The 24,262-nt window shown below is 40.4% G+C and overlaps 2 protein-coding genes and 1 long non-coding RNA gene across 9 annotated transcripts; all 3 read left to right on the forward strand.

Moving 5' to 3' along the window:
* Positions 1 to 3,689: 3,689 nt before the first annotated feature.
* LOC109404074 (FLYWCH-type zinc finger-containing protein 1) lies at positions 3,690 to 6,783 on the forward strand. The gene is made up of 6 exons (XM_062842371.1): positions 3,690 to 3,747; positions 4,270 to 4,500; positions 5,214 to 5,361; positions 5,425 to 5,528; positions 6,228 to 6,357; positions 6,597 to 6,783. The coding sequence occupies exons 1-6, from the start codon at positions 3,690 to 3,692 to the stop codon at positions 6,781 to 6,783; spliced, it is 858 nt and encodes a 285-aa protein (XP_062698355.1).
* Positions 6,784 to 7,653: 870 nt separating this feature from the next.
* On the forward strand, positions 7,654 to 10,313 carry LOC134285817 (uncharacterized). The gene is made up of 3 exons (XR_009996761.1): positions 7,654 to 8,172; positions 8,237 to 9,109; positions 9,176 to 10,313. It is a non-coding gene; the product is annotated as an uncharacterized LOC134285817 (long non-coding RNA).
* A 7-nt stretch (positions 10,314 to 10,320) lies between these two features.
* LOC109413414 (uncharacterized) lies at positions 10,321 to 23,941 on the forward strand. Of its 7 annotated transcripts, none has more exons than XM_062847404.1 (21): positions 10,321 to 11,084; positions 11,281 to 11,839; positions 11,913 to 12,405; positions 12,478 to 13,006; positions 13,067 to 13,458; positions 13,526 to 14,635; positions 14,699 to 16,108; positions 16,166 to 16,334; positions 16,535 to 17,198; positions 17,261 to 19,349; positions 19,412 to 19,583; positions 19,650 to 20,164; positions 20,234 to 20,402; positions 20,592 to 21,053; positions 21,112 to 21,283; positions 21,347 to 22,023; positions 22,077 to 22,254; positions 22,319 to 22,459; positions 22,858 to 23,084; positions 23,148 to 23,325; positions 23,395 to 23,941. In XM_062847404.1, the coding sequence occupies exons 16-21, from the start codon at positions 21,916 to 21,918 to the stop codon at positions 23,556 to 23,558; spliced, it is 996 nt and encodes a 331-aa protein (XP_062703388.1). In that variant the 5' UTR covers positions 10,321 to 11,084; positions 11,281 to 11,839; positions 11,913 to 12,405; positions 12,478 to 13,006; positions 13,067 to 13,458; positions 13,526 to 14,635; positions 14,699 to 16,108; positions 16,166 to 16,334; positions 16,535 to 17,198; positions 17,261 to 19,349; positions 19,412 to 19,583; positions 19,650 to 20,164; positions 20,234 to 20,402; positions 20,592 to 21,053; positions 21,112 to 21,283; positions 21,347 to 21,915; the 3' UTR covers positions 23,559 to 23,941. The 7 variants fall into 7 exon arrangements, with proteins under 7 accessions (XP_062703388.1, XP_062703389.1, XP_062703392.1 ...); XM_062847405.1 differs by having other exon boundaries at positions 17,261 to 18,063; positions 18,603 to 19,349; positions 20,234 to 21,053; XM_062847408.1 differs by having other exon boundaries at positions 13,526 to 13,644; positions 13,920 to 14,635; positions 20,234 to 21,053.
* The last annotated feature ends 321 nt before the right edge of the window (positions 23,942 to 24,262 follow it).

Here is a 24,262-nt window from a genome sequence, read left to right on the forward strand (position 1 = left end):
ATGTACAGCATATCACTGCTACCGGGACGCCCTACGATTTGGTAAACGTTCCTACCAAGAAGGGTGGTGTCGGGGTTCGGCACGATGGACATCACTTTGAGTACCATTTCACTCGCAGTGGGCACAAGATTTACCGGTGTGCGTGGCACTCGAAAGAACGGTGTCCATCGCAACTGTTGGTATTCAACAGAAAGACCTATGTCATTTCTGATGACCACTCGCATACAGAAGTGGCCCGAATGAGTGAGGACATTTTGGCTAAGACAGTAGCCTGTTAGTGTAGTCTTCAAAACTCTACGTATTTTATGTGCCTTTTTCGAAATAAAGCATATTTTTCAATTACATTTAAATTTCCATCTAATTTTGTAGTACTAGTTTTGACAGTTTTCGCCATGGCATTCATATAACATCAAAGTTCTCTTTCGCTATAGTACCTATCAGCAGTGCGCAATTTGTGATGAGTACCAAGGGATCACCACAGCTCTGCATCGACGGATTTCCATTCACACGACACATCGTGAAGGAGGACACGATCTACTGGAGATGTATACAATTCCGTGCATTGCGGTAAGCATGAGTCGAACATATTTGAAGTTGAATTTATAAAGGAACATCTGTTTTTCATACAGATGTCCCGCAAGGCACCGTCAGCGACGTTCGACCGGAGCGTTGGAAGTTGTTTGGGCAAAGCACAATCATGGCATTCTGGAGCGAAGGAAACGTGGCACATTGCGAGACATTCTACTACAGCGCAAACGGATGAACCAGAAATCCGCTCCATCTGAAGTGAAACCACAACCGACTACTAGCGCTGAAAATGACAAGCCAATTCCGGAAGAAACATACGCTGCGGAATATCTTCTAGCAGAGCTAGAGGATTTTGTTTTAAAAAATGACTAATCGTGAATATGTGGCATTCTAGTACTTCGTCAAGTCTGCGAGAACACTGTTACTGTTATTGTTCGCGATATATTTATCATTGCCCGTTCACCGTTGTTTCTGGACATTGTTGATGGTGCTTAATAAACGCACTTCACTTGTCTTGCACTAGTACTTCGTCAAGTTGTAGAGCATTTATCGGTATCTCTGCCGACGCAAAGCGAGATAAAAACCAATAATTACACATATTTTGTTTTATTCTAGTACTCCCTCGTACTCCAGATGGTATTGATGGTAGAATTCCTGCTTATTTATAATTATTTATCCACTGCAGGTCATGAAGCGGTCATCCATTACACCATGAGCCGAAAAGGGGGGGCCAGCTGGGGCGTGGACATCGATGGGTACCGCTACACGAGACAGAAAATTTGCAAAACCACAATTCGATGGGAGTGCCTTCAGACGAAAGCGTTGGCTTGCAAGGCACGAGCCACCACCAGTAACACCCCGAAGGGACTTGTGCAGTACTACAACAACACACACAATCATCCACCGCACATGGAACGACGGAAGGCTGGCGAACTGCGCAAATTGAAACAACAAACGGCGGAGAGGCTGAAGCTTTCACAACCCGATCTTTTGGAGATCCATTACAATGTTTAGATAGTAATATGCAAAACCTGACAATCTATTACATAAAGATAACGTTGACGACAATACATATCTGATACTCTGTTAATATATCATTTGCATCGGTGATCGAAAGACATTTGGCGAAATGACAAACTGCCGAACAAATAAAAGGGCGAATTCCTAGAAAGAATACCCAGTCAACACGCGATCGCATATGATCCCATTCAACAGGATGCAAAAGCAGAGGCGATATACGCACATTTTACACGTGGTTAAATTGAAGCATGTACGTATATGGCCTCCACTTTCGCATCCTATTCAACATCATATAAGACTTTGTGTTAGCTGGAGCTGGGTAGCCTTTACTCAAAAAAAAAAGAAGGTCACCTAGATATGTATTTGGTCATCAAAATTCAACCATCGCGCAACAATAATGACAATGTCGCAACCTGTATTTGTTGCGACAATCCACCCAATGCGACATAAGCTTGTCCCAACTTGAAAATGATAGGATTAAGGTGAAGGTTGCTCGAGATCATAATAATAAGCTTGGCTCCCGCTCTAATAACCCTCTCAACCACCCACTCAAAACAAACAAATCAGACGGCGCACAGTGTAGTGTGACTTGGTCAAATAAACTAACAAAAACGTTCCAAAATGAGCTGTATTAAAATAGCAGTTGTACCTTTGAATTTTGGCACACATATGATTTATTGCATATGCCCACCAACACAATTTGTTCCTATAAAATATTTTTAAATATATTGAAATCCCTACTTTGCCCAATATTTTCACCAATTATCCCATTGTGCTCCACTTTATTTACGTTTTTGTTGACAACTCTCTCCTCTCTTCTCTCGTACTTTTTCTCTCTCACCGTAAAAAACTACCGTGTTATGGGTGACATTAATTGATGTAATTTCAACTCATAAACAGCGAACGATTGTTCTGTTATCTATTGAAATCACATTGGCAGTATGATATTTAAAATAGTTAAAAAGATTAACAAAATAACAGCCTTGTTTCGTGATAAACATGAACTGCGGTTTAATCAATTTCACCGTACGTTGAACAATACCACTCAGTTTAACGGTACGCTTTTCCGTTTTAGCGAACCGCGATGTAAATTGATCCGGGTTTTCGGCCACAAAGGTGGAAAACGCGTAAGTTTTTCGCGATAAACGGTAGGTCAGGCGAAAGTGCGGACAATTTCACGTAATCGATCAACTTATTACAGTGCTGTGTTGTGTAGAAGACTGTTAAAAAGCGATTTGAAAATAAGGGTGACGCGCTTGTCGAAGAAAAAAAAGTGCAGTGTGTGCTACATTTTGGCACGAAATTGTGAAAATATTGTGAAAATTGCAAAGCAGTACTCCCTAACGGATGAAAAATATAGTTGTCTACCACAAGTAGCAACCTGAGTGCAATTTGAGAAGGTAAGCAAGTATAATTTTGCGAAATTGTTCTCTAACTTCCGCGCTTCTTGAAGACTATGGTGAGGGGAGGGAGGTATAAGGGAGAGAGTGCGGCCATACTCGCTGCCATTTTGTAACCCCTGCAACTATGTCCTTAACATCGTACATCACGAGTTGAGAGATTTTTAAGCCTTGCATTGCGATTTTCGAACGGTAACTTCGAGTCGGTAAACACTGCAACGCTGGTGAAGCTCTATCATCAAACAGTTTTGACTTTGGGTTAGTAATAGTTGATTATTCACGAGTTGAAAAGTACGCAACAAATTCAGCTTCCGTTTTGTCTGCAACAAAAAAAAAATCGAGATCATGTCATTATCTGTTACCAGTAGGGATAAAAAGTAATCGTCGCGCCTTCTTTGTTGCTTGTTTTGTGCCTCTTTTGTCTGACAATTCTCTTCACTGGTCATTTGTCATTTCGCCATCCGTCTAGAGCTCTTTTCAATTTATGTTGAAACACTATTAATTGAAATATTCTAGTACTTTAACATGTTTTCATCGTTCATATTTTAACCAATTTTGACGTTTTACAGATAGCACCTACTCGAACATTCAGTATGTGATGAGTTCGAGAGGAGCGCCCCAGTTGGATATCGAAGGGTTTCGCTTCACAAGAAAACATAAAGGCAAACAGGCTATCCAGTGGATTTGCGTGCAAAACAAAGCCAGTGCAAAGCGCGAGCTACTACTACGTCGCGAGGGATGATGCGTCAGCTGATCAACATCCACAATCATCCTCCTCAAATGCAGCGACGGAAGGCGGGTGAGCTGCGTGAGCTGAAGCGACAAATGGAAGAACGGACAATGTTGTTGTATGATTCTGCTATGTGAACATAAATAACTAGAAAAGTATATGTTGGGGCGGTGTTCTAGTGAAACTGGCAACACTGGACAAATACGAAGATAGTCGAGGAACACGCAATTTAGTGTACAGTTGGAAGTAGAATGCCTCTGTGAAGATTTTTTGTTTTTTTTTTAGAAAAGTATAAGCCAAAAGTTGATTATGTTGTACATATAAAGATATAAAGATTATAATTTGTTCTCGTCATGCATCTTTATAGATAAATGACTTATTTTGCTAAATCAACTTTTCATAAATATACCTTATTTAACCGCTTATTTAACATTTCGTTGCATTGAAGTGGATTTAGCAGTCCTAAAAATGAATCAACTATGCAAAGTTCAATTCCGGACTTATCTGAAACGCCTCTGAATCGAATTAGAATGCTAAATAATTGTGACGTATACGACTAATCGCTAAATAATTTCCATGGCTCAGCTCTAGGCTATTTCGAAAACGGACCACTTCCGCCGATCCACTACCACACGACAAAAAGAGGATCTCTTCAGCTGGAAATGGAAGGCTATCGATTCACAAGAATGAAAGTGCTGCAAACCACCATTCACTGGTCTTGCTTGCAAACAAAGGCACTTCGCTGTAAGGCTCGAGCCGTAACCAATAACGACCTGCAGGGTACTATCCGAAGGTACGTCAACTATCACAATCATCCGCCTAGTATGCGACGTCGCCAGCATGGGGATTTGCAGCGGATCAAAGAGGATCGAATGACTGTGAAATCGAAGAAACAGTGATATGGTGAATTGTTAGTCAAGTTAGCAATTGTTTCGATGGAATAAAATTGTTTTACTTTATACACATAAGCGTTCATTTCTATTGTTATGAGGTTTATTCTATACGGCCACTTCTAACCTATGCTGAATTTAACTATTGCAGATATTAGTCGGTTCGAGGCAAACTACGTTTCCAGTAGAAAAGGAACTCCTCAGTTGATGATCGATGGTCATTGCTACAGCAGGCAAAGGGTTCGCTTACGAACTATTCGATGGCGTTGCGTGCAGTTTAAAGCTTTACAGTAAGTATTCTAGTACTTCCTTTTCCGTTTGCATATGTTCACAGTGGTTCAAAATTTTAGCTGTATGTCACGGGCGACAACCGATCGTCAAAAAGGCGGTCAGATCATTTCAGTCGATGGAGAACACAACCATGAAGTCATCAAAGAGCGGAGGAAGAATGGCGAACTTCGAGAGCTGCTGGCCAGGCGACATGCTGAACGAACCAGCACCTGTGTCAATTTAAAAGTTGAAGATATAGACAGTTGAATAAATCAGTTTTTGTATGCTATACTATTTTCGCTTTTTATGCAGTACTAGAATGTTGCAGTAAAATAATCTGTGAAGATAAATTGAACGTTCCAATCTTCTATACAGATTGCTACACATACGAAGAGCTGGATGTGCACGCCAAACTGAGCAAGAGAGGCAAGGTTCAGCTGATGATCGACGGGTTTTCGTTTTCGCGTGAAAAGGTTCGTCCGCATACCATTCGATGGATTTGCAATCAAGCATGGATTTTGAAGTAAGTTTTTGTTAGAGAAATGGTGACACTCTTAATAATAAACGACTTTTGCTATTTTTCTAGCTGCAAAGTTCGAGCTACCAGTGAAAAAATGAGCGGAAAACTTATATCGGTCCGAGGAGCGCACAACCATGGCGTTGTCAGCAGTCGACGAAAGTGGGGTCAATGTAAATTCATCAAAGAACAATGCGAGAGGGATTCGGAGCAGTCAGTGGAACCTCCACGTAAAGGAGGAAGACCCAAAAAACAGCTGGAGCAATGGCAACTATAGACTGAGAAAGTGTAATTTCTAACAATAAATATACTATTGATTTATTCATTACGTGCTTTCCTTTAGTGTGCTTTAATGAGAGTTTAGTTAGAAAATTTCATCATTTGTTAAATTTCTTTCAGACAACTTTTCGTACGTAATGAGTCGTCGAGGTACGCTGCAGTTGCAGATCAATGGTCACATATTCACTAGATCGCAGGTCCGCGAAAAAATAATAATTTGGGTTTGCAGTCAAAGGAGAGCCCACCGGTGAGTTTGCAGCTGTTGTTACGCAATTCTAGTACTTCAATCATAATCTTTCTCACGCTTCAGTTGTAAAGCTCGAGCGACAACAAGCCGTAAAGAGGGAAGCGCTATGATTTCGCTGAGAGAGGATCATACTCACGATGTTATTACCGGACGGAACGTTCGTCGAAAAAAGATTGTGCCGACTTCTGCAGTTATTCTTTCTGCCACGGAATCCGACTTGGAATATGATGAATACGATTTGTTATGATAAATATATATATTTGCAAATCACACACATATTCTTTTCTCAATTGTTATTCTAGCTCTAAAAGACGATTTGACAAAGTCTTAATTTTATGTGTTTCAGTTCCGAAGGACGTGGCCTACATAATGACGAGCCGAGGAATACAACTAACGGTCAACGGGTACATATTCTCTCGTCAAAAAGTCTCCACGCACTGCGAAATGTGGCGCTGCATGCTTTCGTACTCTCATAGGTATGTAGTTGGACTTTGGATGATGTACTAGCACGACTATTGTTTACATTGTGTTTTGTAAAATAAAAATGAACAAATGTTTTTGTTGCAGAACTAGCATAGTTGTTTCCAAACATTACAAGTTAAATTAAAAAATAAAAAATGTCAATTAATCGTTATAATTTAATGTTGTTCTAGTACTACTTTAATTTGATGCCTTAACTACATATTACTTAACTACATATTACGTAAATCTTCAGGTGTCCAGCCCGGGTAAGCACGTACAAACCACGAAACGGTCAGGGTGCTCGAATTTCTCTCCGAAACCAGCACAACCATCCGATCGGCGCGACCAGTCGCAAGTATAAGAAACCAGCAGTAAATAAATCACCCAAGTTGCCAAAAGCTCTCAGCGTAAATAAACCAAAGACCTCCACAGAGCAGTAGCAGTATAGTTAACATTAACATTCGCATCGCAAATATAAGATTTAAAAAATCAGTGTGATCCTTTCCGTGTAGTACCAGATCTAGCTTGGTGGTTATGTTTTGATGTTGATTAACTACTTTTCATTTCTAGAAATCAGTGACATATCTTTCGTGGTGACCAGAAGGGGTCGAATGCAGCTGTCTGTCAGTGGATATCTTTACACCAGAGATAAAACACGAGGGGATTCACAGTTTTGGGCGTGCAACCAATCGAAAGTGTTGAAGTAATTTTCTTACCCTTAAGCTCTTTCAAACTAGTGCTTAACAATTACTCGTTTCTCGTATTCAGTTGCACTGCACGGGCCACTACACACAAGGTGCAAAAGAACGGCTCACCGAGGATAACTCTTCGAGGACAGCACAATCATGAAGTGATCACAGAACGACGAAAATCCGGAGTGCGTGCCCGATTGATCGAGAAATGCCGGAAGGATCGTGGTCTTGTGCCTTAATATCGGTTTAAAATGTAAATTTTTGCGAATATAATGTAAATTTGCGGTATTGAATGACTTTTAAAGATGGGTTAACTTTTATCTTAATCTAGTACTACATTCATAAGAATGATATATTTTAAAATATTGCAGCTATCATTTTTGTTCTAATTTAACCAGAGAGCACCCAGCTATCGGAAAAGGAATTCTTATACATGTGAATTAAGGCTCAAGAAGCATCGTTTTAAAGTGAATACCAACCAGTTCAATCACAGGACAATCAACGAACGACGCAAAACCGGTCAACAAATCAAGCTTGTTGAGCTATGTATTCAATAAAGTTGCTTACATTTGGAATGCCTATTTTTTACTCTAGTACTACAGTTACAATGCGTTGCAATAGGACGCAATCAGTGAAGTACTAGATTGAAAGTAGTGAGCTGGATTTTTGTATGGTGAGATGATCAGTTCTCCATTTCTGCAATGAAACGGTGCAAACAGCGTGGGTTATATGGTTTCTTACCTAATTTGATGCTGATTGAGCAAAAGTTTGGGTAACTGTGTTGTTATATTATTTATTTCTTGCAACTTCAACAACACAGTTACCCAAACTTTTGCTCAAACAGCATCAAATTAGGCCAGAAATCATATAACCCACGCTGTTTGCACCATTTCATTGCAGAAATGGAGAACTGATCATCTCACCATACAAAAATCCAGCTCACTACTTTCAATCTAGTACTTCACTGATTGCTTCCTATTCTCATTACTAAAAAAGATTTCTCATTAATTCAGATATCTCATTCGTGATGAGCAAACGAGGTAAAACTCAACTTTGCGTCGATGGATTTCTCTACATGCGCGTGAAGGCTAGCGACGAACTGCAGTACTGGTCGTGCAATCAGTTCAGGGTGCTAGGGTAAGCAAATGCGCCTTATGTAGTACTAGATATGTCACTGTCCTCTATTCTATCATTGCTACAGCTGCACGGCTCGTGCCACAACTGGAAGGGGGAAAAGAGACGGCAAACCGATCATCAAGCTGCGCGGCTTTCACAACCACCGGATAATTATGCAGCGTCGAAAACCTGGCGAATGTGCTATATTGAAAGAGCAATACGCTCGTGAACGAGACGGGTTACCAGATAGGGTTAAACATGGTGTACCAGAACAAACGAAGCCGTTATCAATACCAGCGGTATCACAACCGTCGCTTTTACCGATGGCACAGTGCTTTTTGAAGCAAGAAAAATAAATGTGAATTGATGACGTATCTTTTTCGGTATTCTATTACTTCGTCGCTTATATATCGAGCTGATATAATGCGAAGTACCGTGTCATTTCGGGAGGTCTGTAGTATGCAATAGATATTATTATCAATAAACTTTAAAACGTTGAGTTATACTTAAGATGTTGCGATCAGGGTTTACAAGAAAAGTTAATAATCACACTGAATCGCGTCGTGTCATAAACGATAAATATGCACAAGTTGTAACAACTTTGAAAAACTATTGAAAAACTATAAACCATAATATGTAGAGTGAAACCTCATATTTTTGTTCTTAATGGAAAAAAAATGACTGTTGTAGTGCTACAGATAAAGAAAAAACAATCACATTATTTTCGCTCAAAGCTATTTCTAAAAAATATGCAACGTGTTTCGAAGAATTTTCACCGAATCGTACACACATTTGACATTATTACAAATCTCGTTGCAGTTGTCTGTCCAGAGGAAATTTCTTTTGTATTGAATTACCGAGGAACGCAGAACATGGTGATTCGGAACCACTTCTTCGTTCGCAACAAAATTTCCCAACGGTATCTTTTCTGGAACTGTGCCCAGAAGAAAGCTCTAGGGTGAGGGTTTTCGTAATTGGCAAGTACTTCTGATTGCTAAGTCATTATTCTATTACCTCATTATAGCTGTCGCGTTCGAGCTACAATGCCACGCCCACCCAACAAAGGACCTGTCATATGCCGAGGGGAACACAATCATGAAGTGGTTTCCGAACGACGAAAGCATGGCGCTCTCAGAGAATTACTGAACAAACGAAAGCTAGATAAAGAGCAGTCGAGTACAAAGAGATGTAGAAAATAGAGAATAAATCAAATTCAGTTGAAAGTGTTTATCTTATGTCTTTTTAGATTTGAATATCTTAATTTTTCATATAGGAGATTCATTATGTATTGATGTATTACAGATAACTATATCAGCGATAATGCATCCGATATGGATATATGCTACATGGTGACAGCCCGTGGGACAACTCAGCTGGTTGTTGAAGGATATCCGTTTACCAAACTCAACGAACGGGCTCATATGACGTTCTGGGCGTGCTGTCAAGCTAGACCCTTGAAGTAGGTAAAGTGTAGTACTAGATCAGCATCCAATTTCGTCAACTTCATTCTCGTTTACAGTTGCAAAGCCCGGGCCACAACATATCGCGCTTCGAGGGATGGAAAAATCACGTTCAGAGGAGAGCATAACCATGGCAAAATCCATGAACGGCGCAAAACGGGTGCGCTCAGAAAACTACTCGAGCAACGTGACAAAGAGAAAACTCGACAAAAATTGTTAAAATCAGTGGGGATTGTCTATGAATAAATGAGCCACATGAAATGATGCTGTCTTTTGTCTATCGTGAAGTAAAAATGGCATCATTGCTTGATTCTAAATGTCATAAGTAGTGTTGCCAAATTTTCTAATCTGATTCATGGTTTTAAATAAACTAAAATTGAGATGTGTTTAGAAATGTAGACACAAGGTTGCGATCATTCATTTGCAAGGATTTACATTCATTTGCTATTATCTCAGTTCAGAAGCATGCTATCGAAAAACAATGTATGGATGAATTTAACCTTGCAGTTTTATCTGAAAGTTTGCCGAATAACATTGGGGTCGCACACGCATTCCAAGGTCGTGAGCGAGCTGTGAAGGCAACTCTCCACGCGGTGAATGTAAATTTCATTCACGCTGTGGAAAGTTGCCTTCACAGCTCGCTCACGACCTTGGAATGCGTGTGCGACCCCAATGTTATTCGGCAAACTTTCAGATAAAACTACAAGGTTAAATTCATCCAAACATTGCTTTTCGATAGCATGCTTTTAAACAGAGATAATAGCAAATGAATGTAAATCTTTGCAAATGAATGGTCGCAACCTTGTTAGACATTCGTTACGTGGACACGAGCAGAGCGCATAAGCTAGTCATACAGGGTTACAGCTTCACCCGAAAGCAAAAACGGGAACGAAACACGATTTGGGAGTGTTGCCAGTCGAGGCCGTTGGGATGCAAAGCATCGGTAACCATCTATGTGACAGGAAACAAAGTGAATATGCGAGGAATGCACAAACATGCAATTATGACGCGAAGACGAAGACTGAGCTAGCGCAAACGGTTGATGGAGGCACGCCTGCAGGAGCGTATCTGGCGGAAAACCGAAAAAGAGAGTGATTGTCGCAGGGAACTTTAATTTGCCTGTCATATTACTTACACTATTAAAAAAATAAAATAAATAAAATATCTAAACGATAGTTTTGTTTTTGCAAATGTGAAGCTCGAGTCATGGTGCAGAACAGGCTTGTTTATTACGTTAACGGAGACCATTGTCATTTGAATGCTGAACAATAAATAAAAACTATCATTTAGATCGGATCATTATCAACGTCCTAACTGATTGTTTTTTTGTGTGAATATTTTCAGGCGATCTACTACAATCAATGGAAGACTATAGTCAAGTTCAAACCGAATTTGAAATGCCACATCCGGAGTTGGCTGGAGTGTCTGTACTGTATAAGCGTAATCCAGTCGAAATAATAGGCGACGAAAAACGTAAGTAGTAATGTTCAAAGTCAATGCCGCAAGAATTTCAATATTCAAGTTTTTTGTTCTGAAAAATTGTCGAAATGTCAGGAAGAAAAATGTTTTTTTTTAACTTGAGAATAAGATGATCAAATAAATTTGTAGCGATAAGTCAAATTTGAAGCTCTAAAAACATCTGGTACTAATTCCTTTGACCCCGTTTCAGACGCTATAGACCCCAGCAAAGACGTCAACTTCGTATTGCAAGGCAACCGTCGCAAACTGTATGTCAAAGACCACTGCTACTACCGGAAACACACTTTGAAAAATCACACACAGTGGCGTTGTACTGAATACAGAGCCTACGGGTGCTTGGCTTCGGTGAAGGTGTCGCGAAACGGATTACAAATGACTCTCCAAGGAGTGCACGACCATCCCGTCAAGAAAGAGCATCGTCGAGAAGGGCAGCTGAGAGAACTTATGGAAAAACGGAAACAAACTGTTAACGAACGAAAGCAACAGCGCCGAAAGTAAACTTGCAACAGCACTGATTCAAATAAAGCTTTTGAAAAATTTCATCTTGTTTGAATGTTTATGAGTGTAGGTTTTGATGGGCAAGTGTTGCCATCACTCACTGTTGGTTCAATTTCAGAGCTGCCGAAGTCGTTTTTCGTTTTGAGTGGCCGAGGAAATCTTCAACTGTCGATCGATGGATACGTGTTCACGCAAGAGCTGGTCAAGAACAACGACATAGATTGGGCTTGTTCGCAATCAAAAGCTTTGCGGTTAGTGTCGATCTAGTACGTCATCTTGTTCAAATCCAATAATTTTATATTTTTGTTTATTTTTTTCTATCAGCTGTAAAGTTCGCGCGACGACATCTCGTGGGAAAGATCGCAAGTTGCTCTCGATCCGAGGCGAACACAATCACGGGATAATTACTGAACGTCGGAAAAGCGGTGCCTTGAAGGCTCTGCTGGAACAACGCAAGAAAGAGCGCGATGAACGACGAATGAGATTGGGAGGAGTTTTTTCATCACCAGTCTAGAAATCTTTATTGGATAAATAAATACTACACGATAATAATGAATTGTTTGATTATAATCTGATTGAAGCAATAGATTTGTTGGTGGTTTCACCTCTACTTGCCTATTTTGACCTACTTTATGTCTCGTTTATAGTTGCATATTGTTTCCATGACGCCTCAGAAGCAGTAAGAAAACCAAACGTTCAGTATTCATTGAGTAACAAAAGGCACCCTGGTGCTGTTACTGGATGGGTTCTCTTTCTTCAAGGAAAAAGCACGCAACGGTTCTACCTTTTGGCGATGCTCGCAGTATTTTGCGCTCAAGTAAGTACGGCTTTTTGCGAAACTTTGGTATGATTGGTAACTTTTTTTGTGTGCTCTAATTTTGGCGTTTAGGTGCCGAGCTCGCGTTCGCATGCCGCTTCCACCGAACGATGAAAATCTAGTTCGCCGAGAAGAACATAATCACAAAATCATCTCCGAACGACGCAAATATGGCTCTCTAAAAAACAATATGAAAAACGATGAAGAACTTACGCAGCACCATGAGATCTCTGACAAAGGGTTGCTCAGTAAATGATAATATGCCATTTTAAATATGCGTAAAAAGATTACCAAAGAGAAATTCGATGAAAAATAATGTTATATTGTAGTACTAGAACACGTGTGTATTATTTTCATTTCAGTTCATTTCTCAATGTTACACACGGATGAACTAATCTTTGTCGTGCATTCGTTTCATTTATCTCCTGCTTGTCTCTGACCTGATTCCCCTGCCGACAGAAAATGGAACCAAACCATACGTCCAATATACGATTAGTAATCGTGGAACTCCATTGCTGTTGCTGGATGGGTTCGCCTTCATCAGGGATAAAGTACGCAACAGTGTTACCTCATGGAGATGTTGTCAACACCGTACACTTAGGTACACTCTAGATTCTAGTACTGCATGGAATATGGCTTTACATTCTTTGATTTCTTTCAGCTGCAAAGCTCGCGCCAACGCCGTCCGGGATCGCAGTGGCCAAAAGAAAATCGTCATCAAACACTTTCACAATCATCCGCTTGTAACCGAGCGTAAAGAGAAACGTTCCTTAAAATAAAATTATGCGCTACTTCTAGTACCTCAGCAACAGTTAGCTAAAAGTGAAATAAGTCGTGTTTTCATTTTCGGTTTTGTTTACAGTTTTTCGGTAACGTCCGATGAAATCTATGTATCTACTAATGAAAAAAATCGATCTGCATTCTAGGGATGGTGACGTACACTACTAGCCGTCGAGGTCGTCGACAGATCTGCTACTTCGGACACTCATTCGAGATGGAAAAGGAACGGAAAGGGTCCACCAGCTGGCGGTGCGGTCAGGCAAAGCCTCTTAAGTAAGTTTCGTCGTAATAGAATCGATAAAAATACGAAATGCTCATCGGTTTGGTCTTATGTTTTCAGATGCAAGGCCAGAATTATCGAGCGCATTTCAAAGTACGGCGACCCAATGTATGAAATTGTGCGTTCGACGCATAATCACGACATTATAACTGAGAGGAGGCCACGAGGGTGGTTGAAAGGTTATAATGAGCTATCAATAATGAAAAAGAAGAACAATAAATTCACAGTTCCTTGGCATGTAATCTAGTACTACTTTTTGGAATTAAATTGTTACAATGGACTCAAGTAGTTCTTCACTACAAACTTGTATTGGCGAGTAATCTAGTACAACCAATCTATATAATTTAGAACAATTTGACTGGCTTTATAGACCTGCAATTACAATCTAGTACAACTATACAGTTCAATGAATATTCCAGTAGCAACAAAATAATCAACTTTTGAACTATTATAGGACACTGTTACGGTTCGGCGGAGTACTCAATCAGCCTCAAAGGCTCCCTGCAGTTGATGGTGCAGGGATTTCCGTACACTCGCCATAGCTGCAAGGGCGGCAAGGTCTACTGGCGGTGCGTGCAGTTCAAGTCACTTGGCTGTCGGTCTAGGGTTCGTACTCACCAGGAGCTGATCGAGTCGATAGAGCACGAACACAATCACGATCGAATGTTGGCCAGGCGTAAACGAGGAGCTTTGAAGCAGTTGATGCAAGAGAGGAAGCGCGAGGAATCTCTAGTTGCCCTGGATCAGTGTGACTTGGTTGAACTTGACTGGGTTGAATAAAAGTTTCTGTTGCTAGATGACCTTGCTGGATTGTTAATATCAATAATAACTCTGAAAAAAAAAATGTGACTGCATAATGTGTCGGAGTTTCGTCTTTCAGAACCCGTCTCATTGATACAGGTGATAGCTGTAGTACCAGACAAAGCGGAACCTCATCCCTATAGCTATAACTATCGTGGAAATCTTGTGCATGATAAGTACACCTTTTCCAAAACGGCGGCTCACGGGACGGGCAACATTGTCTACTGGAGGTGCACGGGCTATCGTAAGCATAAGTGTAGAGCTACATTGAAAACGCGAGGCAAGGAGTTGATCGTGGTTCGCCAAGACCATAACCACGAGCCCTTCGTAAAGGGAAGTGTTTTCACTTCCGATTTGCCAATTTGGAAGGTAAGATTTTCTGTACTGAAGAATTTTCAAGGAATTTAATTCTGATAATTTTTATTTTTGCAGGAAACAACGGGATCTAACGCTTCTTAAAATTTACCATTTTACTCTTTGCTATGAGGCCACATTGGAATTTACCTAATAAAAATTACAAGAACAATACATTACATTTTTGAAAACAATAATCTTCATTGTTTTTCTACCATACCATTAATATAATCTTGCGTTCTAGTACTACACAACTTCATACTAACGTTACATCTGTATTCCTCCAGGGAAACTTCTGTCGATTTCGACAATGCCGCTCATATTGAAAAAGATCAAAGTCAAGCGTACAAAACCGCCATCTCCGTTGAAATCAGTGCCCGCAATGAATGCCCCATCTGAACGTCCAACCGTGGTAAGCGCCGATCCGGATCAACTGCTCAGGCTGGACAACAGTACAATTTCCAAAGACAATATCGTCAAACAGCTATCGAACGGCCATGCTCTAGTACTGCTGAAAAGGACACGCGTCAAAGGTTTTTGTGTGAGCTGTATTCGTTCCATGCAGGATCCGGAGTACAAGAAGAAGTTGAACAAAATTATTACCTACTGCTCGGGATGCCCCGGTGGGCAGTGGATTTGTGAAGCGTGTTTTGATTCCAGTCACGATATAAAGAACTAAATGAATAAAAATTTAAAATATCTAACTGCTATCGATAGTTATTTCCTATTGTGATTCTTTTTTATCAATACTTTTCAAACTAACAGAGTTCCAATTATTTTCAGGTAAAGCTCTGTTCCAGATCGGCAACCGAAACTCGCTGAAGCTGTTCTACAACGGACACTTCTACACAAGGTCCTACACGGCGGAAAAATCAAGCAAGTGGGTCTGCGACAGGAAAAACATGCTCAAATGCAAAGCTCGAATACGCCTGAACCGAGACAAAACTTGTGACGTGCTGAACGCCAATCACAACCATCCGGCTCGAAACGCTAGAACTATCGGAATGCTGATCGATTTCACCGATCGAGATTTGAGCACCATGCTCCAGAAAGATACCGTCAAAGAATCTCCCAATCCCAATCGTTGCGGAATAACTAAAATGAAAATATAATGAATGAATCAACCAACATTTTTAACTGTCCACATTCTATTACTTCATCTTACGAATCGTAGCATGACACTTCACTAAAACCTCTCCTTGACTTTTCGTTCCAGTGCACAAGATCATGAAGCTACAGAAACGAATCTACTACCTCAAAAAGGTGTCCGGAGAGTTTGTTCAACACGGAGAAAATCCAGTTTCTTCGCAGATTGAGTACTTGCAACGCGATCTGGATGTGCTTACGGGGACTCTACCGAAAATGGAGAACGCTCCGGATTGTAAGCCATCTTCCGTTCCGGGATTCGAGTTCCCTCTGACCGAGCAGGAGGAAATTGAACGCTTGGAGGCGGAGGTACGAAACGATCCGTATGTCCGGTGCCAATATGTAGGTTCAATTGATATTATAATGTGCATGAGTTCAAATTTTATTCTTCGACAACAGGTGAACTATCTTATCAACAAAAAGCCAGCGCCGATGAATCTAATACAGTTTCTACCAATGGTGTTTTCCGATGAGGCCCTTATTGCCTACAACTATCATGGTTCGCATGCTTCCGGAAAATCTAAGCATTCGATGAAGGCGTACACCATTTTTTCGGAATGCTTTTTGGGTGAGTGGATATTTTCATAGTGTAGTACTAGAATTGTAGACTTAAGTTCTGGTAAGAAATTTTCTCAAACATTTGGATATATGTGTATGTCGAAACGATGTGTTGCTGACTTACGAAGAATTTTTATTTTATGATTCTCTGAAGGCCTTATTAGATGGAGTTATTAATTTAAGTATTTTTTTGTTATGAAAATATTGCAGAAGCCTTCGAAGGAGAAGGATTGGATATGGACGCATTGACCAAGCAGCTGGTAATGGCCATCAAACAGAGCCGGAACCGTATGCGGCAACGCACATTCCGAGCGAAGAAGACGCTACAACGAATCAGCAGCGACAAGGGTTCTGAGTGATTAGTGTGGAACGGGATGTCTTGCTTTCAGAATTTAAGTACATACAATAAAAATGAGAAGAAGTGAATGATTAACTGCGATGTTCTTTGACGTACTAGAATGAATATTGTTGTCGGTTTAGTTTAAAAATAATGTTTCTTCGCTAACAATTTGAACCAACTCTTGATTGAACAGGAACTGTTGACGTAGCTCCAAAAATGATTCTGATGAAGTTGGAAATGGAACGTTTGGCACAGCGCATCAACGAGGGCCCTTTGACCATAGATGGTGAGGACGATTTGAGCAAGGTACGATCACTTCGCAAGGAGCTGAAACAGTTGGATGATTCCCAATTCAGGTCGAATATCTGAGCGTCACAAAACCGCTTCGCCAGGGCGTCGGGCAGGTGTTCAACAAGTACTTCACCGACGAAGCCATGACCAACTACAACTGGCACGGTCTGGATAAGGCACAGTATCCACGAACGCCAAAGAAAGGCATGCAGAAGTATGATATATTCTACGGTTGTATGATTGGTAGGTTTGTAACTAGTGGCAGTACTAGAATCATGATGAACATTGGTTTTGATCTATTCCAGATGCATGGGAAAGTCACGGGCTCGATAACGAAACACTTGTCGAGCAGATTAAGAAAGCAGTTTATCATATAAATCGACGTCGGTACACCAAAAAACAGTCCCTGAAAAAGAAGTACACGATTGTTGAAGTACAAGAGTAGATATTATATTGGATGATTTTTTTATGACGAACCTTCTCCAGCTTCTTCATGCAAGATAACTATACGTTCTACGATTGCATTTTATAGGTTGAACTGTAGTACTAGATTGACATATAATTTTGATTTATTTTACTGCCACATTTATACGCGTCGAAAGGTGTACCACCGCCTATGAATATCGATAGTTGAATAAAATTGCAGAGAACTCTTTAACCAGCTTTGATATAATAAAATTCTAGAAATAATCTATTATTTATTTATCATACAGCTGACTATCTGCTATCTGACACACTCGCATACTTCCAGATACATTTCGGCCCAACCTGGCAAAGCGTAAACAAGAGCTGTTGAGGTACCTGAAGCCGTTCAAACGACCCGAACAACCGCAGCGGAAAGTTTCGGTTGAAGGATTTTCCTTTCCAGTGTACACCTCGGACGAGGTGGAACGACTAGAGGAAGCTGTCCGCTCATCCAGAAATATACGCCGCCAGTACGTAGCCTATCTGACCGAGCGGAAACCTCGCCACATGGACATTGTAGAATGTTTCGGCAAGTTCTTCACCGATGAAGCGATGGCTCCGTATGCGTGGAATGGGTACAAGAATCCAAAGTTTCCACGCAAGGCAATGAAAACTATGGACATCTTCTCCTACTGTATACTTGGTAAGAGTGAGAGGACTCTTTCGGGAAATCAACGACTTCTCGCACATTCTGGTTCAAGAAAAGTTTTCTGAGATATGAAGAAAAGTGAAGATAAAATCAATATGGATTGAACTCACCAATGATAATACAGCAATGTTCCGATTTTATCACACCCTCTGCGTGCCAGACCATCAATTTGAATTAATTTTCTGCTACATTAATGTTTATCTTTGTTCTTTGTGCTGCAATAAGCAGGTGTTATTTGCAGCGTTGAAAATGTTGAAGACAATTATTTGTTGTGTATGTACTTTGTATCAAAATATTTGTTATCTATCTGTTTCCATTTGTTTGAAAAGGAGAGTGATAAAATTGGAACATTTCTGTCTGTATCTGTTACCTGTCAGATGTTTCATATGCACTGTTTCTAGTTACCCTCGTGGGAACGACATTTTCTCGTGTCCTGAATCTCTTCAACGAAGTCAAGGCCGAAGTACTAGATTATGTGCAAGAAGGTTTTCTTTATCTGTTCTATGCTGATTCGATAATATCTTGAATTTCAGAGGCTTGGCAACGACACGGAGTTACTTCGATGGACATCCTCTCGGACATCATGACCAAGGTGATCACGAAGATTGCCGGTCGTCGGCGGTCCAACAATTATAACCAACGGAAGCGCATCCAGCAGTTTTGTGACAAACATAATGAATAAATGCTCAATTGGCTTCTTTAGCGGTGTTGAGATAATTCCATATTCGGAATCTGCATGCAAAACTGAGCCGAAATCCAAATTTTCATGAATTTTGGTGCCCGGGAACCTATTTAAAAATCAATTTGAAGTTTGTATGGAAGCGATTTGTCGAATCACCCCTCGTCGCATTTTGTACTGGGTGGAGCTGTCAAACAGTTTCCCAGCTGTCAAAAGGTGTTTTCAAAAAATCTCTTTGAAATTTAATTTAGGTATCAAAATAAAGTTCTAAAAATCTGAAAAAAATCATAGTGGCTCAGAAAAAGGTGCTCTTTCGTATAAAATCGAAAAATCGATTCATTTTTCTTAATTTAAAAACCCAATTGATTGTTTGAATATTTGTGTTTTTATAATTTTTACAGTTGCTATGTTAAAAAATAGGAAAATGTTGTGCATATTAATTCAAAACCGTTTCGTTCCAGATGTGGTAGTTATCAAGGAGGACTTGCACGAGGCTTCTTCCACGGGTGTGACCGGGTTCTGCTTTCCGTTATTCTGCGAGGAAGACGTTGATCGGCTCGAGGCTGCAGTCAAGATGGATCCTATGGTTCGCCGGCAATATGTTCGTGACTGACGTGCTTCTTTCGGCAAAGATTTACCTGTGATTTTTTTTTTACTTTATAGATAAAACATTTGAAATCCCTAGGAGAGTACCAACCCAGTTCGTTTGCGAAGTATGTGAGTGAACTATTCAGTGATCTCTCGCTTTACAACTACTGCGTTACAGTAGACGGCAATGAACATACTAATAAGAAGGATATGATTGGATACGACATTTTCACGCACTGTTTACTTGGTAATGCATTCATCTAATAATAGCTACCTAACAATATTTCATTGTAACAATACATATTTTCCACAGAAGCCTGGGCGCCACAAGGTCTGACGATTTCCAAACTGACCGAACTATTGAAATCGGTGACAGTTAGCCTCAGCGAGAGACGACAATTGTCCAACCGAAACCGCCGAAAACGATCGGAACTCATTCAGAAGTGGCTCCTAAAGGAGAATCAAAACCAGAAATCTTAAGAATGCAGTGATAAATAAAACTTTGTGAAAAAAATAACTACATATTCAAAATTTTCATTCTCTCTAACATGCAGTACTAAAAAGCTGTATCAGAAACCTAGTAACGCAAATAATTTTAACGTTACAGTGAAAGGTCCACCCACTGGAGCTACGTCACATAAGGATTTTGAACAATTGAAACTAGAACTGGCGCAACTGGATGTCCTTTTTAGTCAACGCCGGGAGACAAAAAATAACGCAAGTGGACGGTCTATGGTCAATGGTTTTGTGTTTCCACTAACAACGGAAGCCGATGTGGAAAGGCTGGAAGCGGCAGTGCATTCGAACGCCACCGTAAGGGGGCAATATGTGAGTGTTGATCATTTTTGTAGTACTAGATTTTTGAAATTTATTAGATTCTTCGACCTCAATATTCAGATTCAACTGTTGAAAGCCAAAAAACCGAAACATATAGATCTGGTGGATTGTTTCCCAATGCTTTTTGATTCAAGCTCTGTGGAAGCCTATACCTGGAGTGGATGTCGGATATCAAAATTTCCAAAGAAAGCGATGAAAAATTACTCTATTTTCAACGGATGCATGCTAGGTAAAGTTGCTGAACGACATTTTAGATTCACTGACAAAGCGTCTAAAGACAGAACGTCGATTTTCAAAGCATCCGAATGGCCTCCATGTAGATGGGACACTGCGTGAAACTATTGACGTACTAGCTCATTATGTCGCTTCAATGTGTAAATTCGCTTTTTTAAAATGATTAATGCTTCTCATTTCGCAGCTGCTTGGGAGTCACAGGAAATGGACATCAAAATGCTGGAAGAGAACATCAAACAAGCTATTCATCGCATTCGAAGGCGCCGGTTGGCAAAAACCTTTTACGATAAGAAAAAATCCACCTCTGAAATGTGATTAGTTGTCGAATAAAATCCTTTGAAATCCAATGCAACGCATTTGAATGATAATTTTACTTGAATCAGGGATCACCTAACCTCGTTCATTGTCATTTACAGATGTATTCTATATAGCTGTCGACCGTAGCCCTAGCACCAAAAAGGGTGAAATCCGGTTGAATAGGCGATCGTTCAAATTCGCGGTAAATGATGACGACGAATCGAACGATGAAGCGGAAAATCCTATGTTCCGGTCCGTGCCTGGTTTCAGATTTCCGTTGAAAACGGCCGAAGATATTGAAGATCTCGAGCGCAGCGTTCGCGCAAGCGCCACCATTCGACGACAATATGTAAGTTTATTTCGATCGAATCTAGTACGTCATTTCAAGTAAATAATTCGTTTTTCAGATTGAACTGCTACGGAAAGCACGTCGACTGGTCGAAAAACCATCGTTCGCCTTCCTGAAGCTGTTCAGCGACGCGTCACTGCTGGACTACAACTACAGCGGGCGATGCAACTTTTCCGGTACACAGAAAAAAGCAAGTAAGGATTACAAAATTTTCGCTGAGTGCATTGTTGGTTGGTTTTAGCTGTAGTGGTTGATATGGCTTCTTCATTTACAATTTTTTTTTCACTTTGCAGAAGCTTGGGGTGGGGAATCCTACTCGATAGAAGAGCTTCGACAGTATTTATGCAATGCGATCACGTTGGTTAACAATAGAAAACGAGGGGCTCGCTTCCGCAAGAACCAGCGAAGTACTAGAGGAGACAAGAAATGACCCCGCGGATGAAAACTGTGCTGGGCAAGCGATCGAATATGATACATAATGCTCGCATCTGTTAAACTGATGCTTATTTGAGAAATAAAAACTTATTAATATTATTGTGTAACGAATGGTTTAGTGGAAGAGCAATTTTTCAAATATCAATCAAAACGTACAAGAGTTCTTCCAAATTTGAATCGATATTTTCTTATATAATGTGACTAAACAAAATCTAGTACTACATATTTCTGTTAAGGTTCAATTAAACTCATACAATTATTTTAATTTTCGCCACGAAGTTTGAATCACTGCCCTATAAGATTGCATCGCAGTTGATTTGCTCAAAAATCGAAATAATAACAAATTCAACTCTTTTCAGCATGGCGTTTGCGCCTCAAAAACCCAAATATCAGCTGCAGCGAAACTAAGGCACTGCTGGCCGCGGCTATGGAGCACACTGGAGTACCGGGATTCCGGTTTCCGATCCGATCTGAGGGCGAAATCGAACGGCTAGAAGTTGCCGTCCGTAGTGACATGTACAAATGGGACAATTATGTAAGTTTTCATCGGATTACCAAGCCAATGTGCAACATAAGTTATACTTCTAGATTGCATTCCTGCGAGATTTGAGGGCCAATGATCTCCACACACCAATACGGTGCATCTTCCAGTCGGTGTTCTACGACGAAGCTCTAGTCAACTATAACTATAATGGAATTAGCACTGCGCCGGGCGTTCATAAGCGGGCAATGAAAAGTTACGCCATCTTTAGGGACTGCTTCGCTGGTATGTACATTTTGTATCAGTTCTGGGTTACAGTATATAACGTTTTCTCTTGCGTGTTCTTCAGTGGCCTGGCGAGAATTTGGAATCACCGATGATATGATTCGTGCCATGTTGACAGAAATTATTAAAAATATCAACAGGCGGAAACGAAATCGACAATATAAAAATCGGATACAGAAGAAAAAGAGGCTTCAAAACTCGTTTGGTAAGTGCAAATTGAATCGTCTGGTGTACAGTTTAATGTTTTCGATTTATTTACAGAAATTACAAATCCCTGAAATGTCTGGTACATTAGTTTTATCATGGTTAATCAACATGTCGAATTTAAAAAAAACATCGCCACCAATAAAATCATCATCAAGGGGGTACAATCTAGTACTGCACTGCTCAATTGTCGCTTTTGTGTAATACTCCATAACTGTCTGCATGAAATCTCATGGAACAGTAATAGTACACTAATGACAACAGAAGGAAGACTGTTATGCATTTCCAACAATAAATCTTTTAATTTATCACAACACTATGTTTCACTGCAGTTTATGAATATTTCATCATCTAACATCAGTATAACTTTTCTCGAAATAATTTTTTATAATTTCCCAGGCACAAACACCATCTCGAACGTTCGTTGGATTATAAAGCCAAAAAATAAATCTGCCCCTAGTGCAACGCAGCGCAGGTCCTCCGAACATGTCCGTCAGCCGGATTCGATGATCGAGTCCAAAGTAGCAGAAAGCATTCCAGGTTTCCGATTTCCCATTGAATCTGACAACGATATTGAGCGCTTGGAAGAAACCGTTCGGAGTTGCGCTCTTACACGTAGAAGATACGTATGTCAAGTTTTAATCAGTCTTATCGTAAGCACGTGATTATATTGGAACTCTTATTTTCAGATCAATTGCCTTCGGCAGATCAAGGACTCGAGTGAAAATGCGTCTATCGAAAGCATCTTCAAGATGTTCTTTTACGACGAAAGCCTCACCGAGTACAATTATAATGGCTTCAGTAACAGTCGTCGGGCCAAGAAACGGGCGATGAAGAACTACGACATTTTCACGAGTTGCTTCTTGGGTTCGTCTGCAGCATTTCCGACTCACTAGACGTTGCATATCTAAGTCTTAAAATTCTTGTTTTTTGCAGAAGCCTGGATGGATCACGGAGTTACGGAGGATGAGGTTCGTCAAATGTTGTGCAAGGTGATTCGCAACGTACACGGCCGTAATAGATTTCGTCGCTATAAAATCCGGAAGCGAGAGCAGGAAATGACAGAAGATTGTATTTATTTGGAAGAAGATGATTTGTAATAAAGCTTCACCGATACAGCTCTTAGATTTCATCTTTGCACAGCTTAGTCACACATTCTGGATAACTCAGGAAGAATGTGGTAATAATTCAACTTATTTTTGTTCCAGCAAACAAACGTCAAGCTCCTACCACAAAATTTTTATTTCCGTAAACCGATCCACATGCCGTCTTTGATTTATCACAACTCAGTTTAAATCTCTGGAAAACCACTGCGATTTATGTATATTTCATCACCTAACATTAGAATAACTTTTCCCGTAATTCTTATAATTTCCCAGATACAATTACCATCTTAAACGTACGTTGGAATGTAAAGCCGAAAAAGAAATCTGACCCTAGTGCAGCGCAACGCAGGTCCTCAGAAAATGTCCGTCAGCCAGTTCCGGTAGCAGTTTCCAAAGTAGCGGAAAACATTCCAGGATTCCGATTTCCCATAGAATCTGACAATGACATTGAGCGCTTGGAAGAAACCGTTCGCAGTTGCGCTCTTACACGCAGGAGATACGTACGTCATGTTTTTATCAGTCTTACCTTAGGCACGTAATAGAATCACGGAACTCCTATTTTCAGATCAATCGCCTTCGGCAGATCAAAGACTCGAGCGAAAATGCATCCATCGAAAGCATTTTCAAGTTGTTCTTTTACGACGAAAGTCTCACCGAGTACAATTATAGTGGATTCAGCAGTCGTCGTGGCAATAAAC

This window comes from Aedes albopictus, chromosome 1 (genome assembly GCF_035046485.1).
Source record: "Aedes albopictus strain Foshan chromosome 1, AalbF5, whole genome shotgun sequence".
Lineage (NCBI taxonomy): Eukaryota > Metazoa > Arthropoda > Insecta > Diptera > Culicidae > Aedes > Aedes albopictus.